At 44.7% G+C, this 20,216-nt stretch overlaps 2 protein-coding genes across 4 annotated transcripts in view; both read right to left on the bottom strand.

Moving 5' to 3' along the window:
• Positions 1-297: 297 nt before the first annotated feature.
• On the bottom strand, positions 298-17,223 carry LOC130186338 (metal transporter CNNM4). 2 transcript variants are annotated; one of them, XM_056403391.1, is made up of 8 exons: positions 15,693-17,223; positions 10,366-10,509; positions 9,676-9,810; positions 9,051-9,220; positions 6,081-6,177; positions 3,641-3,730; positions 1,449-1,624; positions 298-1,102 (listed from the first exon to the last, which is right to left on the bottom strand). In XM_056403391.1, exons 1-8 carry the CDS (start codon positions 17,221-17,223, stop codon positions 518-520), a joined length of 2,928 nt encoding a protein of 975 aa, XP_056259366.1. In that variant the 3' UTR covers positions 298-517. The 2 variants fall into 2 exon arrangements, with proteins under 2 accessions (XP_056259366.1, XP_056259367.1); XM_056403392.1 differs by lacking the exon at positions 3,641-3,730 and having other exon boundaries at positions 15,693-17,184.
• A 1,612-nt stretch (positions 17,224-18,835) lies between these two features.
• Positions 18,836-20,216, bottom strand: part of sec14l7 (SEC14-like lipid binding 7) — a 13,959-nt gene continuing 12,578 nt past the window's right edge. For both annotated transcript variants that reach the window (XM_056403394.1, XM_056403393.1), the window contains 2 exons: positions 19,832-20,001; positions 18,836-19,691 (listed from right to left, as the gene is read on the bottom strand). In XM_056403394.1, the coding sequence (XP_056259369.1) occupies positions 19,561-19,691; positions 19,832-20,001 (301 nt within the window). In that variant the 3' untranslated portion in view covers positions 18,836-19,560. The remainder of the gene's footprint in view (positions 19,692-19,831; positions 20,002-20,216) is intronic.

Below are 20,216 nucleotides of genomic sequence, written 5' to 3'. Positions count from 1 at the left end.
GATTCTCTGTCAACAGATTTATAGCTTTTAGTTTTTAAAATTGAAATGTGACAAATTAAATTTCACCTCTCTGGAGGCAGAAAATCTCAAAACTTGGTCGAACGAAACTAAAACTAAGTTAGAAAATGAGTCTTTTTGTAATTTGTGTGAACTGATCCTTTAAAAACAGACAAAACACACACACACACACACACACACACACACACACACACACCCTGTCTACATGTCTAACCATACTTGCTAGTGTTCCCTGTTCCTCTTTGTTTCTGCTCTAGATCTTTTTCAGTGTTGGGGGGGGGGGGGGGGGGGGGGGGGGGGGGTCCATGCAGGAGGGGGTGGACGAGGATCTGTTTACAAAACACACATCATGTGCTGATCCCAGTTTCCCTCAGACGTCTAGAGAAAAGTTCAGGAGACGAGCAAACAGGAAGAAGAAGTAGTGCCAGTGTGTGTCGAGTGAGTGCAAAGGTAGTTTACTTTACTTTACTTTACTTTACTTTACTTTACTTTACTTTAGTTAGATGGTGCTTTCAGTGTGTGCGTGACTGATGGTGTGAACGTGTGGGTGGGGGTGTGGGTGGGGGTGGGGGTGGGGGTGTGGGTGGGGGTGGGCCTGGGTGTGGCTGGGCCTGCGGGGGCCCACGCAGTTCTGCTGCTCACTGAGCAGAGTGGTGGTCTCTCCCGGCCCGTTCTCGGGGCCGGCAGAGGGCGGGGACGGCTGGGACTTGGAGGACAGTGTCGGGTGAGGGTTGAGGGTGCACGGTGCCGTACTCATGGAGGACGGGGGGGTTTGGGAGAGGGAGGTGTGGTTGCTCGGAGGCGGGGTGGCCTGCGGCAGAGACTGGCTCGGCCTGCGGCTGGAGGAGGAGGAGGAGGTGGTGTGGGGCAGGGTGGTGCGGCTGCCCAGCGGCGTCGGCTGAACGCTAGACGGCGGGCGCTTAACGGGAGGCGTGGCCAGCGGCAGTGGAATGCGCGTCCCCGGTGGCGTCACAGGCGGCAAAGAGACAGACGTGTCCAGACGAGCGTGGCTGCCCTCTGGAGACTGCGGCGAACTGTCCAGCCGGGACGCCAGGAGACCGTTCTGGTACTGAGCACGAGTGACCTGAGGGGGGGCGACACAACAATGTTAGTATCGGGAAAGACATAATTAGGATTTTATTATATTTTAATATATTTAATAATAATATAATCAAATAGTTGAAAGTTCTTTATCCCTTTATTACCTGCGAGTTCAGAAATCTACCTTTTTCCTGACGTCTCTAAAATAACGTTGACAACAGCACATCACTATGACGACTATGAGTCGCAACTTCAAAAGGAAAACGACTGTCAGTCTCCATCAAACTACTCACGCGAGATGAGGCAACAAATTACTGGAATATAGCTGAACGTTTTTAATTTAAATCCAGTCTTATAAACTGACCTGGGATCAGTTAAAGGAGAGTTACCTTGACAAACTGCAGGTCTGTGAGAGCTCGTACACAGAAGTCTGGTATGTACTGGAAGGGCGTTCCTGGGATCTGAGTGATGCTGCCGCCGACGGAGCCGCTCTCTGGAGCGCGCTCAGTGCAGCTCAGAGACGCCGAGCGGTTGAGGTTGCCCCCGTGTGACGGAGAACGGAACTCTGGGATTGACAGAGAAGAGAGTGAGGGTGAGGTCGCAACAAAAGAAGAAGAAATGGAGATCACACACACACACACACACACACACACACACACACACACACACACTTAAAGCAGGAAAACACACCAAGCAACAACAGAGAACAATGACTGAGTCAGAAAACAGGGAGAAAATGAAATCAGCCCACTGATGATGACGATGGTGAAGAGCTGAAGGCACGATGAACACACTGCAACACACACACACACACACACACACAAACACACACATTAACATCGATGAGATGAGAGTTAATGCCACAAACATGCCATGTGACGAGGCAAAGTGCATCGTTTGAGCATTTTACGGCCACGGCGGGACAGTCTGAGCTCAGAGGAGGAACCTCTCTCATTGGCTGGTTTTAGTGATGTCATGGAGGTGGTGACGTAAGGGGGGGGGGGAAGCATCCCTTTGCTCTGTCTTGGAGGGTTGTGTTAGAGGACGGAGACGCCGGTGATGATCAGAGAACGACAGTTTAAAAGGAGGTGGGAGGTACGGAAGAACATTTGTGCCAAAAAGGAATAGTTTGACACTCTGGGAGTTGTGCTTATTAGCTGAGAGTGAGATGAGACGATCGATACTTCCTTCATGTCTGTGCGGCAACTTTGGAGCTACACCCAGCAGCTAATTAGCTTAGCTTAGCTTAGCATGAAGGCTGAAAATAGAGGAAAAGAAAAAACAAAATCAACCCAGCAGCACCTTTATAGCTCACTAATTTGTTGACTTTATCTTTTTTGTTTCTGTTTGAATAAACAAACAAGGTACGTTGTGTTTATTAGAGGTTAGATGCTAAGCTAAGCTAACTGTAGCTTCATATTTAGCGCACAGACATGAAAGGTTTCGTTCTTCTCGTCCAGCTCTCGGAAAGAAAGAAAGAAAATGAGCTTAAGTCTCTAAATGACGAACTATTCCTTTAACCGAAGGTCTACAGTCAGATGATCCGTCTCCTCCTGTCGATACGTCACAGGAGTTGTGATTAATATCTGACCGTAGATCAGTGGTTACAGGGGGGGGTGGGGGTGGTGACAGGGTTAACAAATTAGGAGCATCAGAACCCCGTCCAGCAAGGTCCTCCCACTCTCCTCACCGTGAAATGATGCAAGACTGGGAGGAAACACCTGCCTCCATCCTCACCTGTGCAGCTGAACCGAGTACGTGCAAAGACTTCAGCTGCAACTAATTATCATATTAATTACAGACTAATCAATTATAGTGTTGATTAATCAGTTTATCTGACGGAACAGAAATGTGATGATTCTGAAAGTCTTCGTCAGAGATTTCAGCTTTACTTCCATCCACTGACAATTTTATTTTCCAAATTAGTATTAATTTTAATATCTAACTATTAATATTTCAGGTCATTTATCAGGCAGTAATTCTGCAGCTTCCTGCTCCTCAGTGTTGAGGGTTAAATGTTTGTAACTTCAACGTCTCTCGTTTTTAAACTGCACTTGAAGATGGATTGTGGGAAAATTAGATGTTCACTATTGAACCATGTGATGAGAACAAAAAGAAAAAGTATTGACAGATTAGCGGATACTTGAAACAATTACTCTTCATCAACACTAAAACAGAAACAAGAAAATGACTTAGATTCTCCATTTTAAATAACAAAACACCAAAATATCAGATTTTTCAAAGTAAAAACTCCCAGCTCTACAAACCATGAAACTATCAGATAGGTCTTTGTTTTTAATCTTCATTCTGAGTGAGGTCAAAGGTCACGCAAAGGGCGCCTGGCTCAGAGAAGCAGAAAAATGTTAAAAGCCAAATTCACTATGAAAAATTCAAGCTACATCTGTCTGTATTCTTGTACTTGCTGGATCAGGGCTCTGAAGATGATGAAACAAAATGTAAATGGTAAAATCAGATTAAAAGAGGACCCGCCCCCCCCCACACTCCCCTACTCCCCCCCCCACTCCCCTACTCCCCCCCCCCTCCCTCCTCCCTCCCTCCTCTGGCCCATGTGAGTGTTTACCTGGGAAACGAGAGAACAGAGAAAACCTCTTAAGAGAGAGGCGTCGTGGAGGGGGGGACGCCACTGACGGGGAGAGAGGAGGGGTGACGGCTGAGAGAGAGGAGGGGGGAGGGAGGGGCAGAGAGAGGAGGAGAGAGAGAGAGAGAGGAGCTGGTTTATTTGTGTAGATCACATTTCCTGCTGGAGGTCGAACGCAGCGCTTCAGGTGGAAGGTTTATATTTTTACTCAGCAGCTGATTCCTAATCCTATAACACATCATAATGTCCTAGTTACATTTTATTATTATTTACCTTATAATTAAAACCACGATGCTCAGGCCTTTCTGGGAATTAACAGCTAAAATAACAGATACATTTTAGGAAATTATAAGGGAAGTTTCCTGGAAATAAGATGGATAATTTGGGACCCGTGACATAAAGCGTTACCGGTTTTTCTAACAGAGGAGGTCAAGTTAAAATCCGAGGACTGGTATTTTATATTTATTGCTCTTTTATCCGTTTTTATACTCGGCTGTTTTTCTTTTTTAACTAACATGCACCAATCAGGAATAGCACTCCTCATTTCACTGTATTCTAAAAGCAATGACAATAAAGGCTTTTCTATTCTATTCTATTCTGAAACCGCAGGCTGGGACTTTAGGATGAGACATGGTGACGTGTTTGACGTAAACATCTGAAGCTGCACATGCACAGACACTGAGCTGCACAATGTTCATAATAACATGAAGCACAGAGAGAAGAACAGAAACAGGTCGACAGAGAAGAAGAAGAAAAGAAGAAGAGAGACATTTCATCAGCAGTAACGAGGCTGAACCACCAGGAGGCGCCAGAGCCACGACTTCATCACTGAGTCAGTAACTTCACCAAACAACCAAACAACATGATGCTGTGACACTGTGGCCGTCTGAGAGGATTACATCATCCAACACCTGCCACCTTCTTTTATGTACAAGACACACACGACCTCTCACACACACACACACACACACACACACACACTGACACACACACACACACACTGACACACACACACACACACACACTGACATCACCTCCTCCTGTAGGTAAAAACCTGCTGTCTGTGTGTGTGTGTGTGTGTGTGTGTGTGTGTGTCTCTGTATAATCAGAGACATGGAAAACAGCCTCTTATGTAAATGTGTGTTTGTTGTCTGTGTTCATGTTTGTCATCACGGGCTCGTCATCCGTTTCCCTGCCGACTGAACGCATCCACGTACAGATCACACTTTAAATTCATCATCAGTGACGTGAAGATAAAACATGAGCTGAAGTGTGTGACATTAAATATTTGTGGATTTTTAGGGGGAAAGAAAGATGTTGATTCCTGCTCCGAGGAAAAAGAAGCGAAGCGTTTCCCTAATAAAATGACACTTGGTTCATGGATCTCATGACAGATTCTTTAAAGTACGGCAGCCGTTTGTTACAGACTTAGTTAACGAACTGTAAATGGATCTATCTCCTGTCAAAACAGCTGGAAATGTGACTGTAACCACAACCTTTGTTTGTGTTGTCTGTCTTGTGTAATTGTCCGTTGTGAATATGGTTTGTTTTAACTTGCAGTTGATGTATTTGCTGTATCATGTATCTGTTGTTGATAATTGTTTGTACATCATGCGTACCGATATTCAAATAAAGAAAAGTGGTCAAGAAAAATAACACTTGGTCAGACCTGATTACAGAGTCCGGCCTCTCTGTCCCCACGTTTCCTGTCTGACTTCACTGTCCTGTCAAATTAAGGCATGAAAATGTCCAAAAAATTACTTCAAAGCTTTTGTTATTGCAGATTCTGCAGGTTTTTTCTAAACTCAGCCGGCTCTAAAAGACAGATGATTAAACATTTTTTGAAATGACACTAAAAGTCACTGAGTGTGAAATGGCCTTCACGTCCCGAAGCTCAAAGAAACATTTAACAATCTGCTGTTTTGTTAACAGAGTTAGATGAGATGTCACTCTCACGTCTGTGGTTAGCATAGCTTAGCATCCTGACTGGAAACTGAGGGGAAGGGTTATCCTGGCGCACTGACCTTGACCTTTGACCTTTGACCACTGTGCCAATATGTCAATTATCACTTTAACTACAGTAACTGTCCCAGACGTTTGCCTCCGTCCTCCATCCATCCCAGAAACAAGGAAGGAAAACAAACCACCAACACGGCCATCTTTACCCATCATGCATCAGACAGAGAGCGGTGAAGTTGTTCCTGTCTATTCTTATCAAACTGCATGTCAGTCCTTTCAAAATAAAATACAGTCTCATCTGCAAACTAGATTTTTTTGTATTTTTGAAAGAGTTATATCGTGTTTATATGTGTGTGTGTGTGTGTGTGTGTGTGTGTGTGTGTGTGTGTGTGTGTGTATGTGTGTGTATGTATGTGTGTGTGTGTGTATGTGTGTGTGTGTGCGTGTGTGTGTACGGTCTTACCCAGTGACGGTGTACTTAAAGCCATGACTCCATAATACGAGAACGGGCCGGTTTCAAACTTCATGTTTTCATTTCCAGCTTCCACCTCCACTCGCCCCTGAAACACACACGCACACACACACACACACACAACACACACACACACACACACACACACACATTCACAGAAAGAGAGAGAGAGAGGACATTTTGTTTATTGTTTAATAAGCTCATTATTATCCGACAGTGCAAATTACATCTGTGTGTTTGTGTGCGTCCTCTCCTGTGGCAGTAACACAAACACTTTGACATCCCATAAATATTACATTCTGCCACAGGGGCACCAGTCCAGGGTCCAGTGTCTCTTTACCACACACACACACACACACACACACACACACACACACACACACACACACACACACACACACACACACACACACACAGTGGAAGAGGAGCAGCTGTGCTCAGGTTGCATCCTGAGTGTCTGCGGTCACTTTATCCACACCTCAGGTGTCGACAACAAAACCTATGTGTTCTCTCACTCTCTCACACACACACACACACACACACACACACACACACACACACACACACACACACACACACACCTCACTGAGAGATCACAGTAAACAAATAAATATAACACCCACTTATCTACAGTTTCCATCCAACCCTGGACGTCCTGTTTGTGAACTACGGTGGCCCAGACGGGTCAACACAATGTAGGAGGCACAACACAACACAAATTGTGGCTTTTGTATTTGTGTTGACCCTTGTGGGCCACCGTAGTTTATCAGAATCAAGGTTAAATAACAGGAACACAAAGTACGACACCTCGACATGAGGATTTATTACAGGTGTTAGTTTTAACCAGCTGTACCTAATAAACTGCTCACTGAGAGTGTGTACATGCAGCTAAATGCACATAGTCACTGTTTTCTGAAAATCATCCGTCTGCAAAGAGTTTATAATAAAAAATAATAATACATTTAATTTATTGGCGCCTTTCAAGACCCTCAAGGACGCCACAGTAAAAAAATAATATGCAAATACAAGACATAAGATACAGAATAAAGGAGAATAAATATAACAACATAAAAATAAATATGATGAAACTGTGGCACTGGAGTGTTACAGAATCGGCAGGTTTGAAGAGGTGTGTTATAAACTGTAATTAATGGATTTATTAATGACTAATACATCAATTACTCATTCTTTAGAGGTCAGTTATAAGTCACTGATAAAAGCTCATTTTGGGTTGCCAGGTTGTGGGAAATCCTCCTCCAGCACTGAACACTTGAATCTTTCCAGCTCTTTAATTCATTAGAGCGGCAGTTTGACCGTTTGTTTATCTTCTGACAATAAACATTAATAAACTGTTTATCAACATTATTGTGTATTTACTTCATGTCAACGTTAAAACTCTTTATTCTCTTTATTCCTTTATTTCATTTGAGGCAGTTTACGACATATTGCAGCTCTGTAACTAATCACTGTATTTATGGTTTATTCATATTTTATTTCATTTGATCGAATCTTTATTTTCTTCCATGTGACTGATTTCATTCTGGTTTTTATTGATTTTTTATTGACTGCTGTGCCTCGTTTACCTGCATGATACATATTAAAAAGTACATGTAAAGTACTGTACGTACGTGTGTGTGTGTGTGTGTGTGTGTGTGTGTGTGTGTGTGTGTGTGTGTGTTGAGCGTCCTCCCTCCCTGCCTCTTTGTTCTCCTCCTCTTCCTGGTGCAGAGGAGGGATTTACTGACTGACAGCATCTCTCCTCTTCTCTTCTTCTTCTCTTCCCTCCATCTCTTACTCTCGTCCTCTAACTCCTCTCCTCTCTTTCCGTCTCATTATTCGCCGCCTCTCCTCATCATCTGCTTTTCCCCTCTTCCATCCTCCTTAACCCTTCGATCCCCTCCCCTCTTATGTAAGAGGATGTATTAGTGAAGGTCGAGCAGCGTGAGGAGGAGCCCCTCTGACACGGGGGGGGGGGGGGCATCCACCAGACGGAGACAAAGACGACTCATTATACTGTAATTATAATCCTGGATCAGTCGTCTTTATTATTCTGTGATTGATGTTTATTACCAGAGACATATTTGATTTATTCCTCTATAATCTTTCAAGGACGTTTTATTTTGAAACTTTCCTGCTTCCTGTGCTTAACACTAGAGATACACATATATTCAGATCCTTGACTCGCAAATACTCATCCTTGAGTCCACGTGGACGTTTGTGCCAGATGTGCTGAAATTCGCTCCAGCTGTTCCTGACATAAATGGGACGAAGGTGAGGTCGCAGTGGCCTTGACCTTTGACCTTTGACCACCAAATTCTAATCAGTTCATCCTCGGGTCTGAGTGAATGTTTTCTAAATGTGTTACTGAGAACTGACTCAGTGGTGGTGTGACCAGGAGATCATTCTTAATAGATATGTCAAGTTATTTATGATCAATCACTTTGTAATCAGAATCAGAATCAGGTTTATTGCCAAGTCGGTTTTCACATACGAGGAATTTACTTTGGTGTTTCGGTCCAAAACAATAAACGTAGAAGAAGAATAATAGCAAAGGTCAGAGAGCTTAAATATAAACAGAAACATTTTAGAATAAAATGAATTCCCTGAACGTGACGGTAAATTAATGTAAAAGAACAAAGACGTCAGTGACTCTTTAATCACCTTCAGTCAGGCGAGTCTTAAAAAAGGTCGACGCGTTTAGCACCTGCATGTGAGTTAATACCGCCTCCAGACTGACGCAGTGACCTGGAATAAACCTGTTTGTCACCAGTTTAAAACAGGTCAACCTGCGTTATCCAATCGGACTCCATTAGGACCCGGCGACGGACACGTTAAAGACGGGAACCAGCTGCTCCGATCTTCATCTACACTACAGTCATGAACAAACATGATGTAGTCTAACAGTGTGTGTGTGTGTGTGTGTGTGTGTGTGTGTGTGTGTGTGTGTGTGTGTGTGTGTACCTGCAGAATGAGGACGAAGTAGTCCACAGGTTTACCCCTCTGGTACAGGAAGTGCAGCGACGAGCGTTTGTCGTTTTCGTTGAACTTGACTTCCTGGATGACGTCTGGGTGTCTGAGGATCCTCAGTAAGACTTTCTCTGTGATCTGGAACGGGCTGAACAGGCTCACCTCTGTCAGGGGGGGCGGGGGGGGGCAAAGGGGGGGGGCAAAGGGGGGGTTGTCGGAAGAAAACAAACAAACAAACAAAATAAACAAACAAAAATTAAGTTGATGAAACTGAAAGCCATCTAAATATTATTAATTTGCAAATGATCACAATCAGTGACACTTTCAAACACAAACTATCACATCTACTGACGTTCTCATGTATTTTTGTCATTATTATTATTTTAATTAATTAATTTCTGTTCTGTTGTTCTTGTATTTTATTATTTTGTTGTTTTTCAATTAAACAGAAAAAGGAATTTCTTTGTGAATTTAAAATCAAGATACATTTTCCCAAAGATAAACACCAACAGATTATTTAGGTCTTTCAGAAACTTCACTCCAGCGTCACCGTGTGTCCGGGGTTAATCGCTGGTCTGCTGAGCAGCTGTGAGATTAGCCCCGCCCCCTCAGAGCTCACCTGTGGCCAGGAAACGATGAGCCGCCAACATGAGCTGAGGAGAGATCTTCACCTTACTGTCGCTGTCGTGTTTGAAGGCAGAGAAGTCCCGTTTGCTTTTGTTGGGATCCACCTTCTTCCTGTTCCTGTTATCAGCTGCAGAAGGAAGAAAGAAAGAAAGAAAGAAAGAAAGAAAGAAAGAAAGAAAGAAAGAAAGAAAGAAAGAAAGAAAGAAAGAAAGAAAGGATGTCAACAATAACCCCCTCTAAAACCACAAATTCTCCTTGTTTAAACTTTACTTTATCGCATTAAGCCAGGCTAGCTGTTTCCACTTGTTTCCAGTGTTTATGCTAAGCTACGCTAACTAGCCGCTGTCTGTAGCTTCACAGAATGACATCGTCTCAGTTTCTCCAGCGTCGTCACGATTTGCTGCTTCTCTCTGTTTTACTGTGAACTGAGTCTCTTGGACTTCTGGAACATTTGAAGATGTTATTTTTTGACTGTTTCACTATTTCTTTTGTCATACAGACAAATCGATTAGTCAATTAACTGAAAAACTAATCGACCGATTAATCGATAATGAAAATAATTGTTAGTCGCAGCCCTGGTTTATAACAGTGTCAGACTTTAAAGACCCCCCCCCCCCCCATCACTGCTTCTACCATGGAGTGTGTGTTTACATCTGTATCTGTGTCACGTTCGCTGACTCACTGTAAAGGTCAGATTCATCCAGGATCTCTGACTTGATGATCTCCTCGATGACGTCCTCCAAGGTGACCAATCCCAGCACCTCGTAGAAAGGATCTCCCTCCCCCTCGTTGTTCACTTTCTGGACGATGGCCAGGTGGGATTTACCTGGCGAGGAGAGCAAGAGAGAGAGAGAGAGAGAGCAAGAGAGAGAGAGAGAGAGAGAGAGAGAGAGAGATCAGCTGAAGGTTACCACCAGCCGTGAGAACACTGCTGAAAAGTGTGGATTCAACATTTTAGGATTTTATCCTCCACACACTCTGTGAAGAAATCAACTGCCAGGAAAGTAGGGCAGCATCAAACACGAGTGGGGGGGTGGGTGATTGGGTGGGTGGGTGCGGTGGGGGGGGGCGGGGGGGGGGGGGGGGTCACTGCAGCTGCTGCCTCCTAAACTTCAGCAGCTGCCCTTCAAACAGATTCAGCCCCCGCAACATGAAAACATCCTCCCTTGTTTCTGTGTTTGGGAGGCAGCGCAGCGTCAGTCAGGCTGCCGTTGGATCTGTCAGTGGATTTATTCTTCCTGCTGCGAGGACAGACTGACGCCTTAATATAGCCCCAACTGGACTAAGAGCTTTGGAGGGAAGACAGTTGGAGGAGGAAATGCTAAAACCAGATGAAGAGGAGAGACCGGAGGGAGAGGCAGGAGGAGGAGGAGGAGGAGGAGGAGGAGGAGAGACGAGAGGGATGTGGCAGAGAGAAAAAGAGGAACAACAGATTAATCCAGTCCTGGCTCGGCGCTCTGAGCTCGCCTCATTAAAACACACATAAAACCGTTTGGCAACACACCTGACGTGACGTGGACACCGGCGGCTGCCAGTGAGAAACACTATCAGGTCACCGAGCTTCACACACCTTCATCTGTCTACATGTGTGTCGTATGTCGTGTGACGAGTCTCTAAACGTGTCCCAGCGACTCGGAGACAGACGCTCTGCTGTCGAATCATGTGTCAGTTATTTTGTGTTTGACGACACAAATAAAAATAATAAAAGAAGGAAAAACGCTTTATTTTAAAAATCTAACCTGATGAAAACCTGCAGGAAACCGAAAGAGTCAGACGTCTACTCTCAGTATGATGTTTTTATATAATACACACACGATGATGAAATAATCACCAACACCATGACTGAGTGTTTCCACCTTGAACTGCACTGAACCCATGACGGTCTGATAAAAACAGACTCAGGGTTTCATACGTCACAAACCTCAGGAACCAATCCTGTCAATTTGTGGGGACGGGGGGGCGGAGCTAAATAAACCTGAAACCTTCTCAGTAAAAAGAGAGAGTTAGCATTAGCACTACTGCTAACACTGTGTCAGCCACTGCCAGTTACAAGCTAACAAACAACAGAAACATGCTAACTACACTAACCGTCCTCGTAAATGCTACATACGGCAACAGTTCTGAAATATGCTAATTATGCTAACCATTCCGAGAAGATGCTAACTACGCTAACGGTTCTGACCGGTCTGCTAGTCTCTGGTTCTGGTCTCAGACTCCTCCTCTGAGTCTGGGTCTGACTGAGGCTCAAACATGTGGCTGAGTCTCTCTGATGTTTCCTCCTCTCACCATCTTGATGCTCTCTGCTCTTTCACCTGTCCACCTGGAGCCAGCAGGTGGTGGGCGGGGCTCAAGGCCTGATCCAGATTTATCAACCAGGAAGTAAGAGGAGATGAGCTTCAGACCCAGTTTCTATGTGTAAATACATGTGAAACTAAATATGAATCACAGCGGAAGATTTCTACAGAATTTAAAACATATTTGGAGGAACTTTAAAATCTCACTATTCACTATATATTTTTACTTTAAATGAGAAGAATTATAAAAATAGGACATGAAGTTGTCGCCATCAGCAACTGAATAAAGTTTCTGAATCAGCACAAAGAGGATGGTCTTTACAGGAGCGAGGTGCTTTCACAGAAACAGTGTTGACATCAGGTGTTCTGCTCTCAGAGCAGCTGATGATGATGATGATGATGATGATGATGTCTGATCTCATCAGGTCACCTGCCGCTGGCCTCAGCACTGAGCTGTAGCTGCACACATCGGAGCCAGCAGGCCTGGTTCTGTGTTCAGCTGTGACACGAGCTGCTTCACAGGCTGACATCAGCCCGGAGGACGACTCACAGGGAGGTCGGCTCAGTCCCCGCCCCGCCTGTCTACGCTCCAGAGGGGGGGTCAGAGGTCACGGTCAGAGACCCTGCAGCAGGTTCACATCAGTTACTTTTCAGCCTGACGAACTAGAAACCGGGACGACGGCTTCAACCTTCGAGTTGACCGAGTTCCCGACGGAGTGACAGACAACCAAAGAGCTGATCAACAGGAAGTTAATCAGCTGCTGTTTTTATAATCAATTAATCATCTTTCAAGCAAAGATTCCCTCAGAGTCTGGGAACTTATGAAGGCATTTTTCACAATTTTCTGACATATTATCAAAGATGCAATTAATTAGAGCTGTTGATCAACACACAATTAATCAGAGACTTTTGTGATTATTGATTAACTAAGTAATCCACAGTCATGAAGTAGCACTGATGACTCTTTTCTACAGAAAGCAGCAAAGTCTCTAAACGGGTCTGAGAAGTCGTTGATCTAGTGACAGAGACGTTAAGCTGCTGCCTGTGAACGCCTCCTAACAGAAACTGTTCACGCCAATTCATTTTGAAATGACTCAGTCCGTCAAGCGACAGACATTCGAGTTTATAATGATATTGTGAGATGTGGAACCTAATGATGCAACATTATTAATTTAGGCCGTTTAGATTTTATCCAGTTTGAGTGATTGTGTCTCTTCATTAAAGGCAGATTAACAACTTCAATCATTTTAAACTCCCACATATCAGTGTCGGTATCTGCCTCTACAATCCTCCATTGTTTGAGCTTTAATGGTAATATGAGTGTTATAAACAGGCACAGCTGTGTGTTACGGTTACACACAGTGGAAGATGAAATTACAGTCAAGTCTTTAGCAGCTTTTTTCTTCTGTTGAAAGGTGAAACAGGAACTGATATCAAACAGCTGATAAAAACATACATCTATTTACTGTAACTGTCAGAGTGAATCAAACTCAAGCATCATCCAGTCCCACAGAAACTGAGATCTATAACACAAAATTATATATATAAAAATATTTATACACAGCTTTAAAATGTAATAAAGAATGTAAATGTATTTTTCTGTCTGTGTACTGAGTCTCATTCTCCCCTGGCGTGTGATTAAGCTTTAACTCACTGCAGGTTTGTTATGCTGATTATGATATTGTGAAACCTGCTTTGTATTCAAGGTGTGGATATCAGCGCTGAGGTTTCCCACACTAATCCTGTGCACCTGAACGTGCAGATTTTCATCCCATCAAACATTAAACAGCAGCTGATTTCACTGATTGGTTCCCGCTCTGACTGAAGATGATCATCAGTGAAATCCTCGATGCTGTCGGATTATAATCACACTGATGAGGCTAATGGATAAAACAACCATGTAGAGAACTGTTAAAACCACAACGTTGATTTAAATAATCATTAGAGTTATTTTTTAGGTTTTCTGTCACTGTGAACTGGATATTTGTGGGTTTTCTGACTGTTGCACTGTTGTAGCAACTATTTTAACGGGATTGATTAATAGTTTTCGTCATTTATCGAACAAACGCTGGTTAAAGATTTTCAGAAAAGAAGATTTGATGCTTTTCTTCGTCACATCTGAACGTAAACTGAACATTTTTGGATTGTGAACTGTTGGTAAAATAAAACAAGCGACTTGAACGCATCACCTTTGGCTTTGGGAAATTACTGGAAAAGTGATTAATCAATTAATTTTTGAACCAACTCGTCTCTGGTTTCTGAAACAAAAGTGAAAATAAAATCACCTTCATGTCGTCAGTCTTGTTTTCACTCTCTATGTGTCACTTGAATTTAATGGTTTTATTTTTGAGGACGCCTCTGGTTCTGCATGTTAAACACCAAGCAGTGTTTGTTGCTTCAACTAAGGATTATTTTATCAATTTATCTTATATTTTTGATTAACTGATTAACAGTTTAAACGATAAAACATCAGAAAACAATGAAAAATGTGCATCACAGTTTGGAAAGATACAAGAATATTCTATTTCCTATCATGCAAGAACAAGAAAAGCAGAAATCTCTCTCGTCTGAAAACATGAACATTTGTGATATTTTTGGTTTAGAAAATCACTCGACTATGTAGCAGCTCTCTAAGTGTCATCTTTGCAGAAATCATCCTGTTCAGAAAAACTCAGGGTTTTTGAACGCCTCATAAATGATGCTGACTGAATGCAAAAACTTACTGGAAGGAGAAATAAAAATATTTCACTTCATATTAAATTTTGAGGATGAATTATGCAGCTTTTGTCAGTTACAGACACTCGACCTGCAGAAGAAAGCTCTTCTCTTTAGTCTTTAACTAGCTCTGAAATTTGCTTTCTATGTAATCTTTTTTATTCTATTTTAATTATTTATTACTTCATTTATTATTTTATCATTAATCCATCTCATTTTACATTCATGTTTTTAAATGTTTTTCATTTTACATCAATGTTTTATCTTCATTTTATGTCTTTTCATGTGAAGCACTTGTCATTACTTTGTTGTAAAGCTGCATTTCTTGTATAAAATGTGCTCTACAAATTAAGTTTATCATCACTACTATCATTAATCACGACAGCTCCGAGGCTGCGCACGCTTCAGATCAGGTGTGTCGGGGTTAGAAACCTCTCTGAGGACACGGCGTGAGCAGGTCTGAGCACCTGGATGAGACGGGCTGCGACAGGATGTCTGCTGCGCTCTGCATCACTTCTGATCTGCTGCTCACGTCTGTGCTGGGATGTTCCACTCATCAATAGTGCTGATCAACACAGACAGAGCCTGCAGCCAGGAGGGGGGAGGGGTGTGTGTGTGTGTACTTGTTAATGCCACATAGTGAGGACCAGAAAAAGTATTTTCCTATCAGAGTGAGGACGCTCTGGGCCGGTCCTCACTTTGTGAAACGCCCTCCAACGCCATTTCAGGGTCAGGACTCGGTTGGAGGGTCGGGGTTAGAGTTAGGCTTTCAATTGTGATGGTTTGATAGAAGTGTGCGTGTGTGTGTGTGTGTGTGTGTGTGTGTGTGTGGATGCAGTTATGGCTGCAGGCTTTCATTCTACAACAAACCAACCAGCAGTTGATTGCACTGCAGCATCCTCAGAGAAACCAGCTGCTCAAATGCGACAACGACGATAACGATGATGATGCTGATGCTGGTGATGAAGAAGAACACACACACACACACACACACACACACCTTTCTTGAACTCCTCCAGCATGGCGTCCAGCTTGGTGTCGTGGAAGACGAAGTGGACCGGGTGGTTGTAGAACTTGGTGATGGTCTTCAGGGTGGTGGAGTCGTCCGGGTCGACGAAGGCCAGGTCCTTGACGTACAGGATGTCCATGATGTTGGACCTCTCGTCGTCGTACACAGGTATACGAGTGTATCCGCTCTCCATGATCTCCGACATGGTGTTGAAGTCCAGCACGGCGTCCGCCTGGATCATGAAGCAGTTCCCCAGGGGCGTCATCACGTCCTCCACGGTTTTAGTCCTGAGCTCCAGCGCGCCCTGGATCATGTTGAGCTCCTCTTTGACCAGGTCGTTGTAGGGCTCCGTCACCTTCAGCATCTCCACCAGCTTCTCCCGGTTGTACACGGTGCCGATCTCCTGGCCCAGCAGCACGTCCAGCAGCTTGCTGACGGGGAACGACAGCGGGAAGGTGAGGAACATGAAGAACTTGGTCACCTGGATGGTGTTGGCGCCCACGGCCAGCCCGTGGCGGGAGCACAGCGCCTGGGGAACGATCTCACCGAAGATGACGATGCCAATGGTGGAGGCGACCACGGCGCCCAAGCCTGATCCGATCAGGTCGTCCAGGAGGATGGTGAGGGTGGTGTTCACCAGGACGTTGCCCAGGAGCAGCGAGCAGAGGAGGTAGTTCCCTTTGCTGCGGATGGGTTCGATCTTCCGGGCGTACTTCTTCTCCTTGTCGGTGCCGCAGCTCTGGACGATGCGCAGCTCCATGGGGTCAAGCGCCATCAGCCCCAGGTTCAGACCGCTGAACATCCCGGAGAGCACGAGCAGGCAGCAGATGAGGATGACCTGCAGCCACATGGGCAGCAGGGACTTCTTTTCCTCCACCACCAGCACCCTGCCGTCACTGTCCCCCAGCAGCACCCACCTGCCGCCGTCCGCGCTCCGCGTGCACAGGGCATACTCCTTCTGCGGCTCGCTCTTGCGCAGCGGCTTGATGTGCACGGTGAGCACCCCCGACGTGCCTCGGCTGCTGACGTTCATGAAGGTCCCGACGTTGATGTCCTTCGTGAAATCAGCACAAGTCCTGTCCGGCGCGTCCATCATGCCGCTGCCGCCCCGCGCCGCCGCCACTGCAACCGCCACCGCCTCCCCCTCCTCACCGTCCTCTTCGTCCCCGCCGCCGCCGTCCGTGAGCTCCGTGAAGCGGATCTGCGTCCAGGCGCCCGAGTGGAGCTGCACCCCGTAAAACCGGAGCTGCACGGAGCTCTCCTCGGTCACCTGGATGACACCGTCGTCATTGGTGCTGGAGGGCTTGTCGCTCCTCTCCAGCCGCATGCCGAGCACCTGGCTCCCGCCGCTGCCCCTGCCGCCGGACCCCGCCGCCGCCGCCGCTGCCGCCGCCGCCGTCTCCGTCCGGCCGCCGACCGCGCTCCACAAGCAGATAACGACAGTGAGAATGTAACCCTGCTGCCCGCTCCATTCTGTCGCCATGTTTGTTTCACTGCTCGGCGACCTAGGAGCTGACGTCATTTACTCATGTCCGAGCGGCTCCGCCCCCCGCCTCCCTCCCCCATGACACACACACACACACACACACCCCCACCCTTCATCACCGCCTACCGGACAGGGACAGGTACAGCTAATAAACAAACAACCCCCCCCCCTCCCCCTCAAACACACAAACTCACAGTCCGTTATTCAGATGCTTTATTTGTGATGATGCACTGCAGCAGGAAGTCCACACTCGCACGTGCACCCAAACAGCCCCAATATATGCATTTACTCTGCGCCACCCTCCACTCACCCCCAATCCCCCCCCCCCCCCTCCCCCTCGTGTAGCCTTGTTATTCTCTCTGCTCTGGGCAATGCGGCACACAGCGGAGGGATGCTGCCGCTGCCGCTGCCGCAGCCGCTGCCGCTGCCGCCACTGCTGCTGCCGCTGCTGCTGCTGCGGCCAGCGGTTTCTCGTCCAATTGTATCTGGAGTCAGCTGCTGTTATGTAAACGCACAAGGCATCCTCACCCCCCCCACCCCCCCCACCAGTACCCCCCCACTCCCCTCCCCTCCCCGCCCACATCCTGCAGCATCCCTCTGGCACAGAGCCCGGTCCTGGATGCAGAGACATTTCTCCACAGACAGACTCTCTGCAGCTGCTGGGATCTGGTCTGTCTCTGCAATAATAATACTAATAATAATGATAATAATAATAATTACAATAGTAATAATACAATTTACTGCCTGTATATGTATAAAATGCATTTACTTTTAATTAATGTCAAATAGGAAAGATTTCTTATCTTTTTTAGTCTGACCATCACCTCATTGTATTAAAATATTTTATTTTTCTCTGATAATATGTCCTGTGAACTGGATTTTAATTAACCATATTTATTTATTATTAGGTCCTAATATTCAGTGGCTAACAGTTATGTAATACAGCCCATAGTATTTCCCTCTGTCCTGGCCTACAGTGCCACCTACTGGTCAAACCAGGTGAAGTGATTCTGATTTAAAATGTGAAAATCTGATTTAAAAAAAAAAATGACTGCAGTTTTCTCAGAAATGCAGAGATGCTTAAACTTGAACATTTTCAAATTTTAATTTTTCTGTTTTTATCAGTGTCTTTATTTTCAGTTACATATTTTATCATCTGCTGTCGTTCTATTGTCTATTATCATTCTCTTTCAATCTGACCTTATTTTATCTCATTGTACTATTAGACCTGCAGCTACAAACATAAATAGCTGCTGACTCAGAATTAATAATCTGATAATGTCAGAAAATATATTTATTCCATTAATTGATTGACTGAAAATGAATCAACAAAATTTTAGATGATAGATTCAATATTTAATTCACCTATTTTCTGTTTTCTTTCAGTCTTCTGGTTTAATATATTTGGGTGTTGGACTGTTTGTCAGCAATCTAAATATTTGTTTTTGTATTAATTTGACATTTTATGACATTATATGGACCAAAGAAAATAGCTTGCGGCTTTAATATCATGTAATACAGATCACAGGTGGATCTGCTTGTACACATTATAATATCTGAGAGAGAGTTTGTAAGACATTGTTTTTTATCATGTGTTGATATTGTTGTGAGTGTGATGCAATAAAAACAACAGTAATTGTTGAGTGAATATGTTTACATAATTTCTGCTTTTATTACAAGTGACATTAAAACTAAAAACTAAATGAAAAGTTTCCATAAATTAAAAAATAATTATTTAATTTTACATAATTTAGTAAAGTCAGTGGTTAGATACAGAAGCAGGTAGAAGATTATTATCAACATCCTCTTATTGTCAACACACACACATATATATATATATATATATATATATATCAGACTGTACAATGATCAGACCGTCAGATACACAACTCCAATGACCTCAGAAAGTAACTTTGCTCCTTTTGTTGCCTAAGTGTGTGTGTGTGTGTGTGTGTGTGTGTGTGTGTGTGTCACGCTGAAGTGTTTCTGAGCTGAAATGCCGGGCCAAGTCTAAATAAGTCGGGTTGTAAATGTCGGCCATCTTGGCTCTGTGAGGAATGTGTCTGCTCTTTACAGTAACCAGGTCGCTACACCGATTACCCACGCAGCTTAGTTTCTCTGAGTAATCTGATTACTTAAGTGGATGGAAACACACTGAGAGTCCATCAGTGATGCTGGGGGCGGGACATTGCTTTTTAATCACTTATCAATAATTACAAACTAATACATACACAATGCACAAGGAGGGAGAAATGAGGGGTTAGTAGTCCACTGCTCATTTTATTCCAGCCTCGATGTGTTGATATGACTGTCAGTGATAACAGGGAACAGGGGTCAGGGGTCAGGGGTCAGTGTTTCCATGTGAGGTCTCCATCACTGCAGCCTCACGTCTCCTCGGCTGTGTTGACTCTGCGTCTGTCCGTCTGCAGGAGGGAGGACCTCGACCTTGTAGCTCACCCTCTTGGACTGGAGGATGCTGTAGCTGTTGTCGAAACACAGCACGTCTGCACAACATGGACGACACAGAGAACAGGAAGTTACAACCTGCAGGATGAATACGCGTCTTCACCTTCTGGTCTGTCTATGTCTGTGTATGAAGCATGAAACAGGAAGTGATGCAACATGCATGCGTCTGGTTACTCACACACTCCGGGCTCGGGGCAGGTGAGGCAGCTGTCCTCAGGGACCAGGTGAGCGTTGTAGCGTTGGCTCGGCAGAACCTGCAGCATGTCGGCCACTTCCTGACCGCCGCCTTCTTTGGTCCGTCGGTACACACCGAACCCGATGTCAGCTCCGTCGCTGGCAAACTGCCACCTGGGTAAAGAGCAGGGGTCAGAGGTTATTAGACCAGATTATCACAGTTTGCTCCTGTGTGTTTTAAATCTTAATGTCCATGAGAACAGGAACACTTTACACTGACTTTCTCACTTTATTATTAAAGTCTAGCTTCTATATTAATTATAATTATATAATTATACTGTATAACTATATTTACTGTGAAAGTATCAAAGCCTCAGTCCACAGAGAAA

The sequence above is a fragment of the Seriola aureovittata genome, chromosome 18 (assembly GCF_021018895.1).
Source record: "Seriola aureovittata isolate HTS-2021-v1 ecotype China chromosome 18, ASM2101889v1, whole genome shotgun sequence".
NCBI lineage: Eukaryota > Metazoa > Chordata > Actinopteri > Carangiformes > Carangidae > Seriola > Seriola aureovittata.
The sequence above is the reverse complement of the archived record's forward strand: the minus strand, read 5'-3'. Positions and strand labels throughout refer to the sequence as shown.

Excerpts from the sequence above, each read along its gene's own strand:
- LOC130186338 (XM_056403391.1), bottom strand. The coding sequence starts at position 17,223 with ATGACGTCAGCTCCTAGGTCGCCGAGCAGTGAAACAAACATGGCGACA. Across the intron at positions 6,178-9,050 it reads ACTTCGTCCTCATTCTGCAG|GGGCGAGTGGAGGTGGAAGC; the intron begins GTACACACACAC and ends TGTGTGTTTCAG. Across the intron at positions 3,731-6,080 it reads TTTAAGTACACCGTCACTGG|CCGTCACCCCTCCTCTCTCC; the intron begins GTAAGACCGTAC and ends CCTCTCTCTCAG.